At 54.9% G+C, this 23,791-nt stretch overlaps 1 protein-coding gene across 1 annotated transcript in view; it reads right to left on the bottom strand.

The window, feature by feature from the left end:
* Positions 1 to 23,791, bottom strand: part of DSCAM (DS cell adhesion molecule) — a 542,830-nt gene that overhangs the window by 73,115 nt on the left and 445,924 nt on the right. Inside the window, exons 18-21 of the mRNA XM_045852387.1 lie at positions 17,721 to 17,961; positions 15,885 to 16,031; positions 10,540 to 10,695; positions 3,965 to 4,098 (exon numbers count right to left, since the gene is read on the bottom strand). Of these exons, the coding sequence (XP_045708343.1) occupies positions 3,965 to 4,098; positions 10,540 to 10,695; positions 15,885 to 16,031; positions 17,721 to 17,961 (678 nt within the window). The remainder of the gene's footprint in view (positions 1 to 3,964; positions 4,099 to 10,539; positions 10,696 to 15,884; positions 16,032 to 17,720; positions 17,962 to 23,791) is intronic.

The following is a 23,791-nucleotide window of genomic DNA, read 5'->3' as shown; positions in this document are numbered from 1 at the left end:
TTGAGGTCCCTGACCACTCTGGTCCTCTGAGGCCCCTCTCTCTGGCCCTCAGCTCCCCCCACCCCTGGCTTTAGTAAGTGCAGCCTTGGGAGGGTGAGGAAGCGGATGGGCACCGGCTACCTTGGACCCAACGCTGTCCGGCCCTGGTGAAGGTTACATTACCTGATCCCCAGACTTGTGAACCCTGAATTGTGGGCTCTATCACGGAGAGTTCATTGCTGGCAGTCTCCTGGATGCAAAGGATAGGGGCATGTCCTCATGTGCTCACTAAGTGACAGCGTTTCAGCACCTGCTATGTGCAGAACTGGGTAACGTTACCCTCTGAAATGAGAATACTGGATGTGGACTCCAGCTTGGTGGCGCCATCATTTCAGGCTTCTAACTGTGTTCTCCACCCGTGAGGAGTTTGTGCCGCCTCCTCTCACACCTGCGAGCTCTGGGCGAGTCTGCGATGCACTGTAAAAGTGACAGTGTCTATGCCCTCGTGCGTATTTACTCTGTAACAGTTTTCACAGCCTGCTTCTGAGTACAGAGGGGTGTCAGAGAGAAAATCCAGCTTAGCGATTGTCTTCCCAAGACCCAAGAAGGTTAGCTCGCTTCTTTATATTTCTGATGCTTATCACAGTGCGTGAACTGATCGGTCATCTAAACTGCTACATGTTCAAATAACAGCCGTGGTCCAAAGTGCTTGTGGCTGAGTCTGAGAATCAAATCAAGGCGAGTTTTTTTCTGTTCGAACCTCCACCTGGGGAGGCTGACGTCCCATTGCGTGTGCCCGCCCCTCACGGCAGGTGACCAGTGTCTGCCCGCTTCCACCTCGGGACCAGCAGCCCTTGAGAGAATGTGCAGTCGCTTGTCTGGCCACACACGAGTTCCAAATTCCAATATCTTTCCCTGAGCTGGACGGAGAGCACACCACGAAGCAAATGCGTCTGGTTAGACACCGGATGTTCCCCATTAGAGAAAAGAACCGGTGTCTTTCAACAAAGTCCTTTTAGAAGGAAGGGCGAGGATGACTCGGGGGGCCTTGAGGGAACACCGACATCAGCAAGGAGGTTAGCTGAGGACTCGAACAGAGGAGACGAAATGACAGGGCGTGCTGCGTCCCGGGTTACCCTCCCACGCTCTGCCTTCCGCTGGGGAGTCACGCCTCGGAAAAGGCATCTGAGACGGGGCAGGAAAAATCCATACGCAGGGCTAGGACTGCCCCCTGGTGGTCATCCCGACACACAGGCATCCGTGGAACGGAAAAGGCTCTGGAAAATCTGATAGACCCAGTGTGCTGACTTAAAATCACAGAAAGTGAGTATGGGGGGGGGGCTTTCTATAGGGATTTATAATTTCTTAACTCCATAGGAAAGATGCAGAATAATAGATGGGATGTTCGAAGAGAAGCGGATTAGCTCTCTCCAACCTTGACTTATAATGGTATTTTTTATTTAAACATAGGCCTCGTATGGGACATCTCTGCACCTCCCACTATTTACCATCAACGAAAACGGCTCAAACCAGCACAGTCTATCAGAAACACGGGCTCTGTGCTCTTAACTGATCTTCGAGGTAGATGAGGAGCAGTGTGGCTCTAGAGAGGGAGCGAAGCCTATTTGGGCCCCCTCCCTTCACTGAGGCCGCCCAGAAGGCCACCGGCCACTGTGACGGTCCCTTCCCGAGACCCACGGTGGCCTTGAACTCGGCCAGCAGACAGCACAGAGGCGCCCCCTGGTGGTTGTGAGACGCCAGCGCGGTGAGACGTCAGCTGTTATTTCCCAGCGTTTCTGGCGGAGGGATCGCTCTGGTGTCGCTTGTTGGCAGGGCGTTGTCGAGAGGGTAGTGGGTAGTCCGAGCCCAGTATTCTGCGCATGCGGGGACCGGAAATCCCTGGGCAAGTAATTTCTCTCTCGTTCGTTCTACATCCTGTGTGATCATGGTTTCAGGATAGTAACTCTTCCTTTTTGTATGGCATTCATAGGCTGGTAGTCTGCGGACTGATATGCCCGCAGCCTCCACCAAGGGGCTTGGTCGTCTTGCTCCTCTTGCCCCTCTAAGCCTCAGCTATTCAGGACTAACGTCACATCGGCCAGGTTGAAGGTGTTGGCTCGGAGATCAAGACCAGACAGGCGGACAGTGGCAGAGGGAGACGCCGGTGCTCTCCGCACCCTGCCAGCCTCTTCCTCGCCTGCTGGACTCGACATAGCACATGAGTCCCACAGCACATGGATGGTTAAATGAATGAGTACAAATAAAGAAGCATTTCATATTCTCCTGGAGTGCGGGCATTCACTTAGCAGCAACGCTGTCTTTCTTTGGTGAAATGGTGACAATAATTTTGTGTCTCTCAGGGCTGACGAGAGGGGTCCTCAGTGAACCCGCCCCGGGCAGAGGAAGACAACCGCCCAGCAGTTCATCTTGGCCTCTACGCTGCTTTGCGTCTCTGGGCTTTGACAGTAGGGCCCAGCAGGTGGGAATTAATGGCATGTTTGAAGCCAGATAAGGAACCCCCCAAAAGCTCTGGAGCCCAAACCTCTGACCGTATCGCATTTAATTCTACTTCGGCCCCGGAGTGCCACTGTGGAGCTGTGAACGGCAGGACACGCAGCCCGATATTTTCAGCAGACAGCCGGACCTCGGTGAGGGGCCACACGCTGGCCCCCTGTCTCCCCAACGCTGGTTGTGGCCACTGTCTACAGGCCACCAGGCCTTGGGGACCCCTGCAGACTCTAGACTTGGGAAAACGTGTCACTGTAATTAAAGATCGGTCAATAAGCTAGTGTGGGAATGTCAGTCCCCTGTGAAAAGGAGGTTCTGACACTCGCTAGGCGGTGGATGAGTCTGGAACACATCACGTCGTTGCCTGAAGTGAGCCATTCACGAAAGGACAAACACTGTGCGGTCCCACAGACTGGGGGCCCGGGGGGCGGTCAGACCCATAGGCAGGAGGTAGAAGGGTGGGCGCCAGGTGTCCGGGGAGGGATGCGGGAGGCTGAGTTTCATGGAGACAGAGACGCGGTGGAGGAAGAAGGAGCGTTCCCGAGTTGGGTGAGGGGGACGGCTGCAGGGGTGTGAATGTACTCAGTGCCACTGAATGGCACGCCTGAAACAGTAACGACGGTAAACTGCGTGCTCAGACCTTTACCAGAATACAACCGCAGTGAATTCGCATCTGCCCCACAGACACTCGCCGAACGGCCGGGCGGGCCGAGTTCTGCTCGGAGGGCAGGGAGACACAAGGATGGAGCAGACCTGGTACCTACCTCGGAAAAAGTCATAGAGATTTCCATGCAAACGTCATGATTTTGATGACCCATTTTGCTTTGTTTTCTCTGAAATTTCCCTTCTGTATCTGGCCTAAGACATTTGAACTGTGTGGGCGTTCTGCCGTGGTAATCACACTGGCGACAGCAAACACTGCCCTTGGAAGTGCTCAGCTCTCGGACTTTATATTCCATTACAGAGAGCTGTGTGGGCTGTCGTCCCTGTAAGAGTCCTAGTCTGTCTAGTACAGGAGGGTCTGCCTGTGGCTGCTCCTTAGTGGAGGGGATGGGACAGGGGAGGGAGGGGGGAGAGATGGGGGCAGGGGAGGGGGTGGGGAGAGGGGCGAGGGCATGCGGTGCGTTTGGCGGTGAGCCCAGCGGCAGAATCGATAGGGTCTGTGCTGACTCTCCATTAAGGCCCCGTTGAAGGCCCCGGGGCTTTGGTTTTGATGAGCGGGCTGGCAGTTGCGTGGGAAGTCACCAAATAGACAACGGTTCTAGACAATTGTATCCCTTCTAATGCTTCGGACGTGTATGTTCAGATGAGGTGTAAATGAGGATGTTGCTTGGTGTATGGGGACAATGGGGGGGCAGTGAAACCAGCGGGAAGACCCCGGCAGTCGGGAAACAGGGGGACGATGGAGCGGTCCCCAAGGAGCCCTCCTGGCTGGTGGCCAGAGACGGGGAAAGGCACCGGCCCTTCGCCGGCTTACCGTGGGGTAGGGGTGCGAGCAGAACACCGTGTACTTCCGGATGATGCCGTTCAGCTTGAGCGGGGGCAGCCAGGACACGAAGACCATGGAGGCGGAGGCGGCGGCCGCCTTGACACCCGCGGGAGGGCCTGGAACTGGACAGAAGAGCCGGGAGTTTAGTCGTCATGGAAACGGAGCCTCCGCCTGTGCTCAGGCCCCCCACTGCCTGGCATGACCCCCTCCCCTGTCCCTGCCAGCTGGGCCCCGACTCTCTGCTCAGCTCTCCAAGAATCCGTGTGAGGGGCTGGACTGTGTCCCCTCGAAACCCCTACGGTGAGCCTCTGACCCCCAGGACGTCAGCGTGGGGCCTCCTCTGGAGACCGGGTCTTTACAGGGGTCATCGAGTGGAAATGCGGTCATCAGGGGGCCCTGGTCCCGCAGGACTGGTGTCCTTATGGATAAGGGAAATGTGGGTGCAGACATGCGCAGAGAGGAGGGGACGGGAAGTCCCAGGGAGAAGACACGGAGGAGGGGGGCCTGGAGCCAGCTCTCCCTCCGGCCCCCACGGGGACCTGGCCCTGCGCACGGCTTAATCTTGGACTTCAGGCCACCGGAACCACGAGACAGCGCATTTCTGTTGTTGGGGCCGCCGGGTCTGCGACACTTCGTTGCATCAGCCTTAGGGACCAACCAAGGTGGTCTCTCCGAGCCCCACGAAGCCCTGTCCTCATTCGTGGCCTCCAAGGGCCCATGTTTAGCCAGAATCCCATGAAATCCGAGGGTGGATGGCAGTGTATCAGGGACGTCTTTGCTGAAGGCATTCCCTGTCATCAGGTTACGTTCTGGCAACTGCTTTTTCCCTATGAAGGTGTCGGAAGCTGGGGCAGTCTTCAGGAGTTCGTGCCCATCCTCCATGGGGTTTCTGACTCCGGACCTGCCGGGCTGCGGTAGGGAAGGCAGCCGCAGGCCACCTTCCCCTCTCCATCCCCCGCTGGCCGGGCCCTCCCGTCTGCACTGCTGGTACGAGGGCTCCCAGTCCAGTCTCCGGGGACACCTCCGCTCGGCTTCCCAGGGGCCTGGGCCCGCTGTGCCCCCCACTCACCTCCTCCTCTCTCCAACTCGGCCTCCTCCCGCCCCCCTCTGCAGGAAGTGACCCCGCCATGTCCGGTTTGCCAAGGCCAGGACGCGGAGCTCTCTGCCCGCCTCCCTCCGTCCCTGCCAGCAGGCGGGCAAGGCCCCTGTGCCCCGGAGCCCTCCTGGTGGGCTGGCTGGGCCAGTGGTCGGGCTTTCCCTCTGGCTCCCTGCGGTTCCACAGCATCGGACCCCTTCGGAGGTCCCCAAAGTGTCACACTTCTTCCCCTGCAGGGCACTGTTACGTGATGATCTGGGGTTTTGGGTTCTTTCCGTCTGGTCTTGAAGGAGCCACGTGATGTGCTGCGGAGGGGCCACGTGGCAGGGGCGGAGGGCGGCCTCTGGGGGCTCCGGACACGGTGTCCTCCCCAAAGCCACAGTCAGCCTGGGAGGGGACCTGAGCCCGGACGGGGCCACAGACTGCGGACACCTCAGTTTCAGCCGATGAGACCCTGCAGGGCAGGGGACCCGGCTGACCCGACCCTGCGCCCTGACCCATGGAAAGGGGTGTGTTTTAAGGAAGTTCGCGGCAATTCATTACAGCACACAGAACACACATCTACATAGCTAAGGCCTATAATAACGTATTGTAATGCCCAGCATCAAAGCTGGCGTCCTGAGCAAACGTCGCCTTGGTCTGAAGTGTGGCAGGAGTCTGAGCGAGTGCCAGGTGGGCACAGCGTCCGGCTCCCCGTTCGCTGTGGTCCTTTCTTGGTGATGGAGCACAGGCAGGTGTGCGTGTGTGTCTGTGTGTGCTTATGGTGTGTGCAACTGTGCGTGTGGTGTGCCTGTGTCTGGGTGTCTTTGTGAGTGTTTATGGTGTGCCTGTGTCTGTTTATTATGGTGTGTGTGTGTGTCTATATGTGTGGGATATTGTATGTGTTTAGGGTGCATGTGTAATGTGTGTGTGTGGTATTGTATGTGTTTAGGGCATGTGTGTGTAGTGTGTGTCTGGTGTGTCCTGTGTGTTTAGGGTATGTATGTAGTGCGTATGTGGTATGTTGTATATGTTTAGGGTGTATGTGTAGTGTGTGTGTTGTATGTGTTTAGGGCACGTGTGTGGTGTGTGTGAGTGGTGTGCTGTGTGCATGCACGCATGCATGTGCAGAGTGACCCACCATGGGGCCCCCGTGGGCCTCCAATGTCACAGCAGTCTCTCTGAGCCGTAGGCTGATGCTGTTGGGTAGACGCACCCACGTCACAGCCACCACAGCCCAGCAGTGCACCCACGTCCCTTTGATTCCCATTTCCGCAGGGCCCGGTATTTCCGGCCTTGGCTCCCGCTAGAGCAGTGGTTTCCCAGTGTTCTTTAAAGCAGACGACTCTTTGTTGGCTGGAGTGTCATGTGGGAAGCGGATACGTAACTCCGGCGAAGCAGAGTGGGGCGCCTGGAGCCCCCCACTGGGCCTCTCGCTCACCCCTCCCCCCCTGGGCGGCTCTGAGGCCCCGGAGCTGGTGGACTTCGCGGGGACCTGGGCAAGCGCGACTGCCGTGGAGGGAGCTTGGGGCTCCCTGCCGGAGAGGACCTGCCAGGACACCTGGCGAGCTGTGCTGCCGACGCACCTGGCGCGGCCCGGAGCCCGACACCGCACGGCCCTGCGCCGTGGGACTCTGTGGCCCTCGGCAGTACTGACGGATCGATCAGAGGGCTCGGGGACATCCTGACACGTCTGCTCACCGTGCACTCACTCGGCTCTGCTGCCAGGCGCCCCACCACAGGGACGGTCGGTCACAGGGGAGACAGCACTGGACACGGGACCCCTCCTGTGCTCGGGCCTCTTCCCACGGACAGCCCTGCGGAGCCACGCACCTTAGGGACGCACTCTGGAAATCACTGAATATAAACAACCACTTCTGTTGACACACATGCAACGTTCACTCTGACGGAAGAGGGTCAGGGCTGGAGCCACCTGCTGCCCACACAACGGAAGTGACAACTGCAAAATCAACAGACGGCGTTTGGCGCGTGTTCTCCTTCCCCACCGCTCTGCTCAGATTACAGACTCCACAAGGACAGCGGTCCTAAGACCACAGGGACGTTTTAGGATCCAGAACCGGTGGCCCTGTGTTCGCAGGCAGACAGAAAGCCAGATCAGCAGACACCCTCCCTCTGTGTTCCTGTAGGCACACGCTCGCCTCGTCTGGGCCGTCGGGGAAGGCAGTCTGAACGGCGAGGAGTTCTCACGGGCGCCGAGCGAGCGCGTGTCCGGCGTCAGATGCCGCACTGGCGGGCCGGAGACGGGCTGCGTCTGCGGGCTCGAGCGTCCAGCCGGGACCTGAGCGTGCATCCATTCCCCGAGAATCCTTGCAGAGGCCGAGAGACGGCTCGGGGCTCAGAAAACTTGCTCCCTAACCAGATATTTCAACAGTAACCTATCCCCTGAAGAAGTAAACATCTTGTCTTATTCTGACTCTATTTAGTTGATTGGTGTTATTTATTATTACATTCTGGTTTTGTCTGGTTCACTAGCAAGTGATATATTTTTCCTTTTTTTAAACATTTTTTTAAAGATTTCATTTATTTATTTTTAGAGAGGGAAGGGAGGGAGATAGAGAGAGAAACATCAATGTGCGGTTGCTGGGGGTCATGGCCTGCAACCCAGGCATGTATCCTGACTGGGAATCGAACCTGCGACACTTTGGTTCGCAGCCTGCACTCAATCCACTGAGCTATGCCAGCCAGGGCTATATTTTTCCTTTTTAAGATGATCAGAGACCTCACAATTTAAAAGTCTAGGCCTCCTGACACTGGGGGGGATAGGAACCCCACTTTAAGAGATGCATTGGGCATAGAGGGTGAAATTGAATGTTTGCTGTTCATGTATTAATATTTCTTTACTTGCAAGAACATCAATACACACTGAACCTTCAACCTGCACCTAGAATAGGGCCTTATTGAGAAAAAAACTTAATCAGTATTGGAAATTATCATTTTACTGGAATTTTATCCGCATCTTCACACAATTGAGTCGATGCTGACGGTGAATTCCAAACTTCAAAACCACAAGCCTGCGTGGCGGAATGATACACGGGATCTGCATTCTCGGTTTTGTTAAGCTCCCTCCTGTGCTCACGAACTTCCGCCCCTCCTTTCAGTCGGACACAGCGCTGCCTGCGGTTCCAGAAACTGCCCGGGCGCCTCCTTCCACTCGGTTCCGAGTCCGCGAGGGTGGCGGGCGCAGTTCTTTGCCATCTGTCAACCAGCGAACTTGTCACGCGAATCCGGGAGATCACCTCCTTGTCGCACTGGTCTTTCTCTCCTCCTACCTCATCTCGGCTCTGCTTCTTTTAAAAAAATGCCGATGATCTGTTTACCCCAGGTGTGCACGGACGCTCATCATGCCTTGCCCCCGCACCCTCCCCGGGGTAACTGGCGCCCTTCCACAGTCGGTCTCCTCTCCACATGCCGTCAGCAACCCCCCCCCCCCACCCCCTTGAGAGTGGAGAATTGCTGGCTGACGCATGAGACTCTGGGCCTCAAGGTCAAGCTTTGAGATGGAACTCTAGGATTCCTAAAGACGGAAGATTCATTAAAAATTGATCCCGAATGACCAGTCAATAAGGAGCCGCGAAGAGCCTTCCCTTCTCGTTGGAGTTTTGTACATTCTTCTGGAAAAAGGCAGGTGTCAGAATTCATGTTGATGATCAATTTGCTCTTTAAATAATAATCCCAGTGACATTCGAGTTATTGCTTAGCAATGTGAAGGAGCGCTCTGCCCCCCGCTGCGAAGGCGTCGGGATCAAATAATCAAACACCGGGTGTCAGGAGCCACCCCACTCCGTGTCAGACGGGCCGTTTGCTTGCACACACTACCGCACTTTTCACGTCTCAGTCCTGTCTGATCGCGGTGGGAGTCTGGGGCGTGAAGACAGCAGGAGGGGCAGGCTGCCCGAGGCCCTGTGGGCGGCGCCTGGACGTGGCTCTTTACCTGCCACTCTTTAACGGTTACACCGGAGCCACCTTCACTCAGGACACAGCTTTGTCGACCTCTCTGTCACGTGCGGCTTCCTCATGGCATTGCAGGTTGGCCTGAGATTTCTCCCAATGATCCCGTTCCTTTGAGCAGCATCGGCTGACACCTGCCCACCCCTGGGCAGAATGACTTCAGTGTTCGAGAAAGAAGGCGGCGCACGGGGCTTCGTGTGCGGGCGGGCTCTGCGGTACAGCGGGGCTCGAGAGCCCGGGAGACGACGGAGCGGGGTGGATGGGCGGGGCTGCTTGGGGTGAGGGGGCAGGGCCCGGGTCGCTGAGGTCAGAGCTGAGGAAGGTGGAAGATGGCAGGCTGTGCGTGTCAGGGACCTGTGGTCGGTCAGGGGACAGACATGCTGACGAGAAGCATCTACCCAGGTCTCCGCGTATGTGAGTCCCCGCTTTGCTGCCACAGGACAGACACGGGCTGGAACAACGGCATGTGTGACGCTCCATGTAACGAGCAGGTTGCACAGACATCGAACCTGCCAGGACATGGCAGGCCGGGGGTGATGCATGACAGTGCCCCCCCCCCCGCCCCCCGCAGCTCCCTGGGGGACAGAGTCCTGGAAAGAAGACAGACACACCGCAGAGCGGATCAGCCCAGAGCTCAGGTGTCCTGGTCGACTCTGGTCTCTGGTATATAACTCTGCGCTCTGATTTGGAAGGTTCCACAGGGGGATCACTTGGACGGCAGTTGCTCCTGCCCTTACTAAGGTGGAGACTGCTTTTCTCACTGTTGCTACACTATTTATTAGAACTCGAACTCTTCTTCAGACAGGCTTGGATGAGGCCCCTCAGAGGCTCCCTTGAAATAACACAAAAAGCTATTTGTCACGGAACTTTGGGAAATAGTCCCATAACCACGTCCAGATTAGGTGAAATGGCAAGAATTAATGGTCTGAAAGAAAATGCACTGTGATGAAGCTTTACTAAGTCAGCACGAATTCTTGTAAGAACTTAAAAAAAATTAGCATGAAGCTCTCCAATTAAGGGCTTATTCTAAAGTGATTCTAAAGCTGGCACGGAATAACGTGACTTGGACCGTTATATAATTTTCAAGGAGAAGGAGAGAAATAATTGGAGCTTCCACTTAATGGCTGAAAAGTCGCTAAAATTATTTCAGCGGCACACAGAACAGGTGCAGCAAATGCTACAGCTCTAGGACAAAAGGCATCTTTGCTTAAAATAATACCTGGCCAAGACAACATGGAAGAGAAAAACAATGGACCCATCGAACCAAGGCAACGAGGAAGGCAGTGGTCTGAAGCGCGCTGGCACATTTTGGGAGGGCAGCAAAAAGGTTTCCACGGAGCGAAGTCAAGAATTAGGCTGGTGAGTTAAGGCAAGCTCTGGGGCCCAGCCTTCCCAACAATAGCTCTGGCCTGGGAAGGCTGCCCCCTGGCAGGAGCCCCCAGGCAGGAGCCCCCTGGTTCCCCCGTACTTCAGACAGGGCCCGAGCGTTCTACCCACACCCCCCTGCCCCGTTTCTCACCATCCTCTTTGGTCCGGGTAAAGATCTGCTCGCTTCGGACGCCGTCCCCGGCGCGGGTGAACGCCAGCACCTGGATGCTGTAGTTGGTGTATTTCTCCAGCCCGTCCAGCTCCAGGGAGGGCTGTGTGGTGGTGACATTTTTAATCTCACCCAGCTCTGGAAGACAGGACAACGTGGCCCGGTTACGGTGGCTGGGGGCACACACCTTCCCCAGTGCTGTCCCTGACCTCCAACCCCGGGCGACACGCCTCCTCCATGGGCCACACCCTGCAGTCACTGAAAGGGACTGGGCGTGTCCTTTCCACTGGGAAAAGCTCGCTCCTTCCTGACTGCCATGGGGCCCGGGCCGGGACATCGGCCTGAAAAACAGAGCCATTCACTCCAAGTTACAATCCCAACACCAGCGCCACGGCAGCCACTCTGCATAGTCCTCCGGCCTCAGCGAGTCACACACGGCCCCCGCGCCCGGAGCCCAGGAAGCTGAGGACCACCTAGTGCTCCCTCCGTAGACACATTGCCAACTAACTGCTTGCTAAGAAGCTTCTGTGCAGTGACTGCGTGCAGTGACGGGTGGTCACTGGACTTGTGTGCTGACCACTTCGCAAGGTGTATGAACGTCTGACCACATGCTGTGCCCCTGAGAGACCGACGTGATATTGTACGTCAACTGTCGTGAAAAATGAATTTTAAAATACTCTCCTATTTAATGCAGACGTTTTAATGAGTCGGGCATGTGCGCACACTTGGATGCCATCAGATAATCAAGACCGTAAACTTGGCATCGCCTTCAAAAAAAGATTCTGCAAGTCAGGTTTTGTTTTTGTTTTTGAAACCTACTCTCCATCGACACACAGGTGCCTTCAAGGACCTAAGTCTGTCTCCAGTCTCTGAGTGGAGACCAGGTGGCTCAGCAGACGCCCTTCGCCGGGAGCGAGCCCTCGCAGCACCCTTGCGGAGGTGACACGCTGATGTGTCAGAATGTGGCGTTGGCTAAAAATGCTTCGTTCTCTGGAGTGGGCTCAGCTAATGATATTCAAAGGTGGAACACTGTGCTCTCTCCTCTTAGATACAGTACACGCGGCGATTTGAGAAAACTTACGAAGATGTGTTCATACCTCCACGGGCGTTCGGGCTTTGACATGAGCCTCCTACAGAGGAGCCGGAGCAGGGGAGAGAGGCCTGAGGAGAGGCTCACCCCCAGGGCAAGTGGCCACTCGTGGGAGGTCCGGCACCGCCCGTGGCCCTGCGTGCCCGGTAACCATGAGAACCGGGGGCGGGGGGAGGTCCGGAGGAGGTCCTCCCTGGGTGGCCGGCGACCACGAAGGCTGACCTCACGCACATTGGGAAAGCAATAAGGCAGCCTAGAGTTTCTGCTGCTCTCTCTTGTCTTTGTAAGGATAACTGACATGTTGTTATCCCAGGGTTAATGAAAAAAGTGTAAGTATAGACATCATAAGATCTTTTCTGATCTAGAGAATTCTACATTATGCCAAAGATCACACACACACAGATATACACACCTGCACACACATGCCTTCATACACACAGCACACACACAAACGCACACACACCTGTACAGACACACAACCACATGCACGTGGACACATGCATATATGTGCATGTGCACACATATGGCACATAATACATACCCACACAGATAAACACACACACTTGCAGACATGTGCGCACTCATGGCACATGGCACAGAGCACATGATACATGGCCACACAGATGTCATATGCACACCCACGCCTGCAGACACAGTGAACACACATGACACACGACACACAGCACACCATACATGCCTGCACACACACACACGGACAGACATGTTTGCACACAAGCACAAGCATGCATTAATGGCATACACATGCACACACAGAGCACATGCCTGTGCAGAATACACATACGCACACACACACACACTCAGGGAAACGCATCTCAGGGGGTGGAGGGATTCCACGGGCTGAGCCGGGAGCTCGTGCTGAGAACTTAACTAATCATCACCCTCTTGGGGCCTCTGCATGTCGCTCATTTGCCTTCTCTTGAAAAGGGGCCCAGGGTCTCCATCTCACAGAGCACAGGGCCCTAACAGACGACGTGGGTGAAGGCTGTGCCCACCAGGAGGGCAGCGCCTGAACAAGAGGGTGAGGAGGAGGAGGAGGAGAGTGGTGAGAGGAAGAAGGCAAGTGGGCACCTGGTCCTTTTAAAGAGCAGCCGTTGAACCAAAGAGTCACATCTGCTCATGAACTACTCTGCTAGTTAGCATTAATGTTGGGATGTTTACTCATCTCGGGGCCCCCATTGTTCTGATGAACTCATGTGCCATGAGCCAGGGATACGACGGCAGCCAACACTCCCGTTCCGAAGTATCCCAAAGGCCTCTGAAGCCGCGGGCTGCCGGACCAGCTTCGTGCACGAGGCTGCTCGCGCCCGGGGGGCGGGGGAGGGCTCTGCCCAGCACCCCTCCACCATCGCAGGGGCCGAGGGGCGAGGAGGGAGATCACGGAAAAGGCCCGATGCAAAGCGGCAGGCTTCGTTTTCCGGCATTTCAGTTCTAGCTCTTTCTTGATGGCTCAAACGTGGATTTCTATCACCTACCTTTCGCAGCCCTGACAGGGTTATTTAAAGAGTATGGGAAGTAGAGACTAGTGTTCAGTTGGTGGGAGTGAGATAATATAAAATAAATGCAGATACCACACTACTTCTTTTACAAACAGCTTTGAAAAATGTTACATTCTGGAACAACACCGTGTTATGGACTGGTTTACATCCTCTCTCATTCTCAAGGTGGTTTCCGGCAGAAAACAAACAGGGGTGGGAAGGGCCAGCCAGGAGCCCCTCACCGCAGCCGCAAACACCAGCTGCTGTCTGAATGTTACTTCGCTTTAGAGCCCACCGTTTTTGTCTTGAAGAAAGACAAAGAGACGAAAAGCAGCTCGGATTCAGATGGAAGGGGTCACTTTTCAAGGCGTGCAATTTTCCTAACAGTCTCGGGGGAACTGCTCCTGTCAGGTCTAAAAAAGTTTTTTTAACTTTCTGATGATGATAAAATGCTCAGAAATTTCACTGACATATTGTATATTTAACCTATGCTATCTAGGTATAGTAATCAACTTTATTTTATCTGGTCACATTAACAATAACAAATAGCTCTCTTATACATACTTTTGAAAATATTTGGGGTGATTGGTGATCTCAGCGGCAGTAACAATGTCTGCCTCTTCTGGCCTGTATGAGTGTGTGTGTGAGTTGGTGTGAGTTTGTGTGAGTGTGTGCAGGCATGTGTAAGAGTGTGTGTGACTCTGAGTGTGTGAGTGAGCATGCATGTATTTGTGTGAGCATGTGAATGTGAGTCATGTAGTTGTGAGTGGTACTTTGTTTTAGTGTGTGTGTCTGTGATTGTCAGCCTGTGGGTGTGCGAGTGTGCATGCGTGTATGTGCATGAGAGAGCATGGGAGTGTGCTTGTGAGTGTGTGTGAGTGTGCATGAGACTGTGAGTGTGTGCTTGTGAGAGTACGTTTCAGTATGAGTGCAGTGTGAGAATGTGTGTGAGTGGGTGGGTTGTGTGCCTGAAAGTGTACATGTATGTGTGTGAGTTTGCATCTGTGTGAATGGGAGGATGTGTGGGTGAAAGCGTGAGCATGTGAGAATGTGGGTGAGTGTGCGTGAGTGGGTTAATGTGTATGTGTGTGCAGCGTGTTCTCAAGGATCAGTGGGCACAATTCTCTACACTCTCACCACCTGCTCTGCGTCTGTGGAAACCTCAGGACCTCAGCCCGAGGAGCTTGTGCCAAAGCGCCCGGGAGCTCCTCGGGGTCGCCTGCTGGTGCACGCACGCCGTGTCTGGGGGGCAGGGGAGGCGTGGCCGTTCCTGAGCAGGCATGTATCCCGGGGGAAGGTGCGTGTGGGACCTCTGCACACACACTGAGCACATCACTGGGACCTTAATGCAGCGAGTAGAAGTGTCCTTGGGAACGCCACGCCGTTCCCAGCGTCCCTTATCCCAGTTCAGGTGTTGGAGCGTCTAAGTTCTGAAGGCTCTGAGAGTGTGGGGTCGGCTGAGCCATGTCCACCTCACCGCCCGTCACAGAACTAAGACACCAATGGGCGGTGCCAGCACACGGCAGGGACACGAGGAAATGTGAATGAAGAGTCACCATTGAATCCTGTAAATACTTCCAACAAGGACAGAGATGGAGTGAGTTTAGTGTTAACACTGTCTTTAGGTGAGTGTGTCAGGGTGTTCAACATTTTATCTCGTCCAAGAGGAGGTGTAGAAACCAGAACACGTATATGCAATGCTATCCTATGGTATCATGTCAACAACACAGATAGTCTGGCAAATTTTTGTGGTTTTAAACTTTATATCTACAGGATATTTAACAGCTATTTTTGGCAGGGGAGAGTGACAGGTGAAAGAATCATCCGTCTAGGCCTGTCCCCCTGGGGGCTGGCTGTGCCCTATTGGGCTCGTGGTTCTGCATTCAGGAGCCTTCCCCTCGCTCACGGGTCTAGGGCATCCACCTGGGAGACGCCGCTGCCTGTGCTCAGCAGGAGCCCAGCGCGGGCAGATGCTCAGGGAACCCGCCCGCTGCAGGATGGGCCAGGTGACTCTTTACAGGCCGCCTCCCAGGGCCCGGCGCTGGGCACGGTGCTATGCTGGACGTCAGGAGGGGTGGGGTCTGGTCCTCAGCCCAGAGAAGCCCGTCTGGTTCCAGACATAAATAGCTAAGGCTTGGACACTGCCATCGACGTAGCACACTATGATCATCTTGCTAACATGCCTTTTCCCTCTCTTTCGGCATCAATAGCAGAGGCCCCTGCAGCCTCCAAGGCCCATTTGCCTGCGTGGCAGAGCAGACCCGGGGGGTCCCCAGAAGGAGCGGGATGCATCTGGGGGCTCGGGCTGTGTTTGCTCCAACCCGGAGGTGACTGTGCATCAGGAGGCCACACCCACTCAGCGGGGCTGAAAGACACCCCAGACCAGAAAGCAGGCAGGACCCAGGGGAAGGGGTGCAGGAAGGAGGAGGCAGGACCCTGGGGCAGGGGTGCAGGAGCACTTATGATTAGGAGAACACGCCTATGCCTGGATTTTACAAGTGCCACCTACCCCCTCCTAGACCTCCAATTGCCTGTTGGAAGGATGCGATGCCTTGCACAGCTGCGTGCACCTGTTATAATGCTGGCCGGGAGAGAAGAACAGAGTGATGTGGGGAAAAGGGGAAACTCTTCATTGATAAGGAAATGCCTGCCGTGTCCTGAACCCGTATTAGGACCGGGGTCTGCGAATGCCATCGCGGACCCTTCGGGGCCGACGCACAGCCCCAGTTCAATGCTCTTACCTCCATCCATGAGGTTGGCCCAGTAGATGACCCTGAAGCCCTGGAGGATTCCGTTCAGCGCCTCCTTGGAGAGGGTGGACCACGATATGGATATGCTTTCTGGTGACGTGGCTATGGCTTGGACATTTTCAGGGGGGTAACTGGGCACTGAAACCAAACAGGTAGAGTCTGTAATAACGGTGGGTGGTTTGACCGGGAGAACAACCCTGGTCAAAAAGCACCATTAGTTTCACGTTTCAATGTGTGAGCACGGGGAAATACGGCACTCCACCCCCTGGATTAAGGGAAAACAAGTACCGTTCCCTTCCCGAGTACCCTTCCACCACAGATATCTTGGTGACTCAGTAGCACGTCATGCGTTTTTGCCCGTGTCCTAATAGACTTCCTTAGTCCCTGTCTCCAGACAAACTCCTTCCCTGGTAAGGAGCCCGTCCCAGGCTTGAGGTGTGGAGGACACTTCTGGTCTCACTGCATGAGGGAAGCCCAGTGCTTGCCTGGGTTACGTTGCCATAACTCTTGTAAGTTGCTGCTCTAAGTTGCATTTACTTTGTGCAACGCCTTCCCCCCACTTAGTAATATCTGGCAGGTAAACTGGAAGACTAGCTAGCGAAAAGTGCTAAAAAGCAGGCATGTAACCATAGCTTACTCACGGCCCCTAACCCCCAGCCCCCAGCCCCAGCCCCTTTCAGTGCTGAAACATGCTGTCAGGGGAAAGAGAGGAAATGGACTCAGATACAGGTTAGGAGAATGGTTGAAGTATTTTTCGCATGGAGCTTATGCCAACCTTAAACGCTGCACCCAGGTGAGGGGATAGACCGAGTGAACCACGTGAAAAATGAGCATCGAAGAGTAAACCAAAGGGCATGTGGAATCACCACGGCGAGATTGTGAAGGCAGAAACGAAACCCCGGTCTTCAAGTTGCTGGTCACCTCAGAGCTCTCCTTCTGTAAAAACTTTCAAAACTCCTAGATGTAAGCCACCGTATGCTTCCTCAAACCTATGATCAAGTGGGCAATTGCCCAAGAGATATATTGCAGTGCAAGCTGTTTGCCCTAATGTCTACTACTACTTAGTGATGAAGCTAACCCCGCGTCCTGTCTCTGCACCTGAAACACTGCGCCTTTGGGCCCCAGGATTCTCTCTGTCCTCTCAAGCGCTACCATCAACCTGAGCTTCTGGGTTATCTTCACTGCGTTGTGTTAAAAGGGATACTTAATTCTTATGGGCACTAGGTGGCGCTCCAGCACCGTGAGATGTGCTCCTGTAAGTCCACTCAGGCCTGTTCTCTGGTTTCAGATGCTTGAAAATAGAAAGCCATCATAAAAATAAATAAATAAATAAATAAATAAGAGAGAGAGAGATAGAGGGGAAGGAAGGAAGGAAAGAAAGAAAGAAAGAAAGAAAGAAAGAAAGAAAGAAAGAAAAGAAAGAAAGAAAGAAAGAAAGAAAGAAAAGAAAAGAAAAGAAAGAAAGAAGAAAAACTCCTTAACAATGATTTGGAAGAAATTTTTAGAAAATCAGATTTCCATGCTCTGGTCAGACCTCCGCAGTACGGGAGAGAGAGAGCACATTGTTTCACTAGGGAAAAGCCCAATCCGTGTGTTGAGATGAGTGAGAAAGATGCTGGAAAGGGGAGCCAATGGATGCCGCCCACTCGTGAGTAAGGGCAAGCTTCCCCACGGGAGACCCTGTCCCTGCGGGCCGCCCCAGCGACCTGCCTCTGGCACTGCAGAGCCAGCGGGGGGCCAGGCTGGGTGTGGGGACCCAGCGCCCCTCAGGAAAGCAAGCCTCGGGCCTCGGTCGGCGGGGGGTGGGGGGGTGGGGGGGGAACCTACCGTCCTCGAGGGTGGTGGTGATGATTTCCTGAGAAGAAGGCCCCGTGCCGGCCCGGTTGCACGCCTGCACCACCAGGCCGTACTGGGTGAACTTGTTGAGGTTGTCCAGCGTGTAAATCTCACTGTCCCCGGTGGTGTCAATGCTGATGATGTTGAACTGGAAGTTGCCCCCCGTGCTGTACTCGCGGTAGCCTATTTGGTAGCCTCGGATAATCCCGTTTTGCAGATGCTTCTTGGGAGCCTAAACAGGAGAGGAAAGGACACGCTCAAGAATGCTCGATGGGAGGGACACCAGCACCCGCGCGTTTGTTAGGGGACCAAAAATAAGCCCCGATAACCACGGGAAGAAAAACGGTGGCGTGAGGGCAAGGGCATTTGCGGAAGCCCCCGCGTGGGGAGCGCGTGCTCTGGGCCGGCGCCCTTCTGCAGTTCCCTGGATGGAGGCAGCAGCCCTCACCGCAGCCCTGTGACTCAGTGCCGCTCCGGCCCCCACGTGACACGGCGGGTCCCACAAGCTGGAGGGTCAGAGGGGCTCTGGCGCCGGAGCCTGTGGTCCCTGCCGCCCCTGTCACGTGGCCAGGGCTGACCGTCCCGGTTGGTGGGGAGGCGATGTGAGAGGTGGGCTGTGTTTGTGGGGTCCCAGCGTCCACCGGCCATCCATCTCCCAGTCACAGGCACCGCCCACTTAGCTGGCCTTTCCGCCAGGTGGCTCCCAGCACCGAGGGACAGAACTGGTTACAAAAAACTGGTCGCTGCCCGCTGGGAGTACACACTCGGGGGGAGCAGGCCAGAAGAAAAGGGCTTCTGGGAAGAAAAGCGCTTCTGGGAGGGGAGGCCCCTCCTGTTGGGAAGGCCGCACTCTCGGGAAGGCCTCGGTCTCTCGGGAATGCTCTGGAATGACTTTCTAGTGGTTTACACTGGGGGGGAGGCTAGGGTTTGCTTTTTTTCTAACGACAAAGGATCCGCTCCGTGGACGACAGAACAAAGTTGGCTGACTTGTTGGCCTTTTACGAGAAGCCAGACTCTTTCAAATTTGCTGTGAGAACCCCACCAAAGCGACCTTGTAAACTAATGAAGGTTTTGTGGACTTTAGGCCGTCAACAGCCATGTGCACGTGTACGTATTTGTGTCCTGTCTGCGTGTGCTTATGTGTGAGTGCGCATGCATGTGAGTGAAGGCACGTGTGTCTGTGTGCACGTATTGCAGTGCAAACCGTGGATTTAGATCTCTCAGGGCTCTGAAATGCCTTCTCTGCCCAGAAGGTGCTTCACAGGCCCGTTGGAGAGAGGAAGTAAACACTCGGGGAGCCCTAGAAAAATCTGAAGTGTCCTGATCTGTGCTGCCGGCCGGTGAGGGCCGGTGAGGGCCGGTGAGGGCCAGCAGGCTCCCCAGAGTGGTGGGAGGAGAGTGGTCAGAAGCAGTCGGGAGAGGCAGACCCCAGGTGGGCCTGGGAGGGCGGCCAGAGCTCTGGAAGAGGAGGGCGGGTGAGTGGGTGGGCCTGCAGAAAGGGGTGGGGCTAGAGGGAGGGGCGGGCACCTAAGACAAAGCAGCTGATAGGCAGGCAGGGGAGCTGCGTGGTAGGGCTGGTCTCTACCACCAGCAAAACGTGAACGAGGGGGTCCACTGGGAGAAGGCGGGAGGAGGCCGTGAGCGGACAGCAGCGTTAATGAACTCGGCAAACATCTTTGGATTTGCCTACTGTGTGCACCTCCCCGAGGGATGAGGCGTCTCCGGCCGTCTTCAGGGGTGCGTCTGAGCCACACCAGAGCAGTACATGCACACTTCTCTTTAAAGGAAGCTGCCTCATTTACGGTTTTCCTGGATTCCTGTTGCTTTTCTCCGCCGGTCTGATTTGCCGCCTGAACCCGGCGCTCACTGAGGTCAATGGAACAGTCACGTGAGCCGTGATGCAAGTGGGCGCAGTGGGGCCCGGGCGCGCAGAACTCGTCCCTCGGTTACTGTGAGTGCATGCCCGCGCCGTCCTGCGCGCACTGGACCGACTAGAGCTTTTCACTCGGACTTGAAATCGGACAGAGACATGTATTAGACTTGGAGAATTTGATGACCTGGAATTTGACCTAAACCACTGAATCGCATTTGTGTCGTTTAATGAATGCAATCCATTTTCCTTCAAAGGCTCTATTTTGAAAAATTTAGGCTTGCCCCCATTACGTGTTCTAATTTTTCAGCCAGCTCTCCATGAGCCTTTAGGCCCTAGGACACCAAGAGAAGGCCCCGGTATGGGGGTGGTGGTGAGGGGGAGGGGACAGGAGGAGTCAGGCGGGGGACCAAGCACGTGGAGGAAGGGCAACGCCCACAGGGAAGTGTGTGCACATAGCAGCCAGCCTAGCAAAACCTGGCACGAGCAGAGGGGTTTGCTTTGACATTTAGCTTCTTGGGTTCGCAGGGATTAATCTTGCCTGTGCTGTGTTTGCACAGGTGGGTGGGAACTCTCCTCCCCACCCAGTCCACGGGTAAAATAGAAAGCACTCTAAGTAGCTTAGCTATGATAGACAACACAGGTGGTTTTGTTCTGTTTGGTTTCCACGTTTTGTTAAAAATACATAAAACACTCTTTACATTTTCCTCAGAACTAAATTTTCATTCTGCTAGTTTGGACTAGTTTTGGACATAAAGGTTATTTTTGCTTGCTAGATTCTTCTGAGCTAATAGTTTGGACCATGTCATCCATTTCTTTTTGTTTGTTTTTTTTCTTCCTAAGAGACGAGAATTCCAGAGAGACTATCCACGTGTCCAGCAAACTGGGGGGTAACGTGTCTTCAGTAAGGATATTTTGAGACAGACCTACAGGTTTATAGCAGAGATCACCTGGTAACCAGCCCTCTTAATGCACGTTAAAGGGAGACTTTGGAAAGTGAGTGAGTGGAGACACATGAACCTGAACCCTTCACTCTACAGCCAAGAACCCAACGATCTGAGTCCCCTTCCCCTCCGGAGCAGGGCGTCTTCCCACGCGGCTGGGACACCCGAGGACAGTTTCACCTTCTCCCAGACCCTCTGAAAGCACCGCTGTTCCAACAGCAGGCCTTGCCTGCTCACTGCCGTGTTTCTCGTGCAAGACCTCGCTGCCTTTCCACGCTGAATTTTCCTCTTCCTTTCGTGTGCCTTTGGGTCCAGCGGTGACCCCGACCTCTGTCTGTTCCTGGTGTCTGTCACACGCAGCCCCCCTCCCCGTCCCCTTTGCAGCCTGGCATTTTTTTCCTCCCCTCGTCTTTCTAAACAGCAGCTTTCATCCTTCTCCGTGCCCTTTCGCCAGCCTCCGAATCCCTCCCCACCCCCACTTCCTTTGAGAAAAGGTCTCTTTTGATCTCCATGACAACAGTAGCACCTGTGTTTTCTGTGTCCATCCAAATCAGCCTGCCAGCCGCCCGTGGCAGAGCCCTCGCTCTGCAGAGACACGGTGAAAGCAGGAGTGTGCAAACACGCACAGCCCCCGTCGTGGATGGGAGTGATTGGAACAGGCATCTCTCCTCCGGAAAACCGCCAGCCGGGGCCGTGTTTCCTGATGCTCCCCGCTCCCCTCCCCCTTCCCGCTGCAGGTGGATGGACTTTGCTGGAAGCCGAGACGCATCGGCCCACCGAGAGCTACAAGCCTGCACTGCAGAATTTGGCATCCCAAGAACACAGGGTGTCACTCCCGCATGTTGAGTAATTCGGTTGAAAAATGAATTGCAAATTCCTTGTAGATGCCTTCAAGTTCACGTAAAACGTAACCTGTCTCATTTCCCTTTGGTTACGGTGGTGGGGGCCTGCCTCTGTATCTTTGTGTACTTCCTCTGGCCTCGTCTTTCCCACTCCTCAATGTCGACAGCCAGAACGGAGCCTGCTCTGCACGAGGTCCCACGTAGAGGGGAGTCCCGCGGGGCTCTGTGACTAAAGCAGAAGACAGCCCTTGTGGAGCTGAGGGTTGGTGCAGTGTATTCGGAAAGGGATACGGGAGAGGTGCCCTCTTCAAACAGGGCAGAGGAATCCTGGAGAAAGGGGCACATTCTCTGAGCCTGAAAGGAAGACCCACCATCCCTGAGGACAGGGCGACAAAAGCAATCAGCACATGTGACCGTGTCCTAGACGCAGAGAGGGTCCAGAGATGGGGAGCAGAGCTGGCAGGGAGGGACTTGGGTGCCTGCAGGAGGGCGAGGTGGGGTGGCAGGAATGTAGGGGAATCTCAAGAACCGCTGGGATCCCACGCTGACCTTCGGAAACCTGGAGGGACCCTGGGGCAGGGAGCTGGTGACTTGTGTTTTAAGAACCTCCATTGTCATCGGAGAGCCATTAACAGGTTTCAAATTGGCCTCAGTTGGGACGCAGGATTTAGTTAAAAAGCAATGACTCTGCATTCCCTGAGTTTTCAGGTCACCCATAACCTAATTTCCTGGTCTCCCTCTGCAGAGCCAAAGAGAATGAATGCGAACAGAACTGGAGCGCTTCCCAGTCTGGCCAAGGGACTCTGCAGCACACGGGGGGTGAGGGGGGTGACAGGTGCCTGGCTGGACCGAGCAGGGCTGCTGCCCACTGAGGACCCACACAGCAGCCTCGCTGGGGGGCACAGGGCATGGCTTTTGAGGGAGCGATGTCAGAGAGGAGAAGTCTCACATCGTTGCCTCAAGACCTGTTTTCATTTCTGTCTCTTCTTCTTTTTTTTTTAAGATTTTATTTATTTATTTTTAGAGAGGGAAGGGAGGGAGAAAGAGAGAGAGAGAAATATCAATGTGTGGTTGCTGGGGGTCATGGCCTGCAACCCAGGCATGTACCCTGACTGGGAATCGAACTTGCGACACTTTGGTTCACAGCCTGAGCTCAATCCACTGAGCTACGCCAGCCAGGGCCATTTCTGTCTCTTCTTAGAATTGCATCCCAATAAAGGCAGTGTTTGTTACCATCAGTCTTATACGGGGTATGCATGGCCACGTGGCCCCCTTCCCCAGCACTGCTGTCCTCTGAGGGCTGGAAAGGAAGGAGGGGGGGCACATGAAATGAAAGGGGGACACATGATCTGACCATGAGATGTGCTAGCACAACAGAGCTACTTAGTTCAGGTTTGAGGAATAACGATGAATGACCGAAGGTCTGAAGCACACACTATCTCGAGAGGCCAAGAACTTGGACTTGTGGCCAATAGCCACTAAATTCTGGTCAGACTTGGCAGCTGAGGAGGAGGTGGCAGCCAAGGGTGCATGTGGGCTTGGAACATAAATGTAGAATTTTCAAAATAGGTTCTTAGAATGTTATGGGACAAAATTGAGGTTCACCACCGAAAAACAGGACTCCATTTATTCCATTTCTATACTAGGGGGTGGCTCCCAATCCATTCCTTCCTTCCTTCATTCACTCATTCATGCACAAATTCATCCACAAACATTCACGAGCATTTGTTGAATAGCTATGCTTGCTGGGTCCCTCCTTTCGGTGAATGTTGCCGTCCTTTGCACATCACACTGTTGAGCAGCCACAGACGGCATTTCTCCCCAGCCATAGAGGCTCATCCAGGGAGTGGCACCTGCTGATGACCTCGCAGAGGAGTGAGGGCACATTTGCAGACCAGGCTTTGCTTTGTACTAGGCAGCTCTGAGAGCTGCACTCCGGGACTAGGCCCCACCGAACCGCAGGCCCTCAGATGCTCCGACTCCTTCTGCAGGTTCTGTTGCCAACTCGGGTCGCTGGGGAGAAGGGGGTGGCAGCTGCAGCTTAGAGAAGCTAGAAAGAACTTCTGAGCCCGCTAGGAGTGTCCCAGAGCCTGGGAGGGAAGTGAGTCAGAGAGACGGAGAAGGCAGAGGGCAGGTGCCCTGGGCTCAGACCAGGGAAGGTGGGCTGGGCCAGTCTGCAGGAGAAGTTTCTTAGGGCCAAGGAAAGGTGTAGCAAGGGCCCAGCCAGGAGAGAATCCACCAGGAGACTGAGGTCTGGGGAAACTGGCCCGGCCTGCATGCCTAACTAAGCCTGTAGGCACTGGAGCTTTCGGAGGGGTTTCAGTTTAGATGCCAAGAGGGAGTGCGTACTAGTCTGGGAGTGTAAGGGCAGGGCCCCAACTAGTTAGTGGTGGCTGAGTGGTCACA

The sequence above is a fragment of the Phyllostomus hastatus genome, unplaced genomic scaffold (assembly GCF_019186645.2).
Source record: "Phyllostomus hastatus isolate PE091 unplaced genomic scaffold, TTU_PhHast_1.1 phas_contig_948, whole genome shotgun sequence".
In the NCBI taxonomy this organism is placed as follows: Eukaryota; Metazoa; Chordata; class Mammalia; order Chiroptera; family Phyllostomidae; genus Phyllostomus; species Phyllostomus hastatus.
Note: the sequence above shows the minus strand (reverse complement) of the source record. Positions and strands in the feature narration are given on the sequence as shown.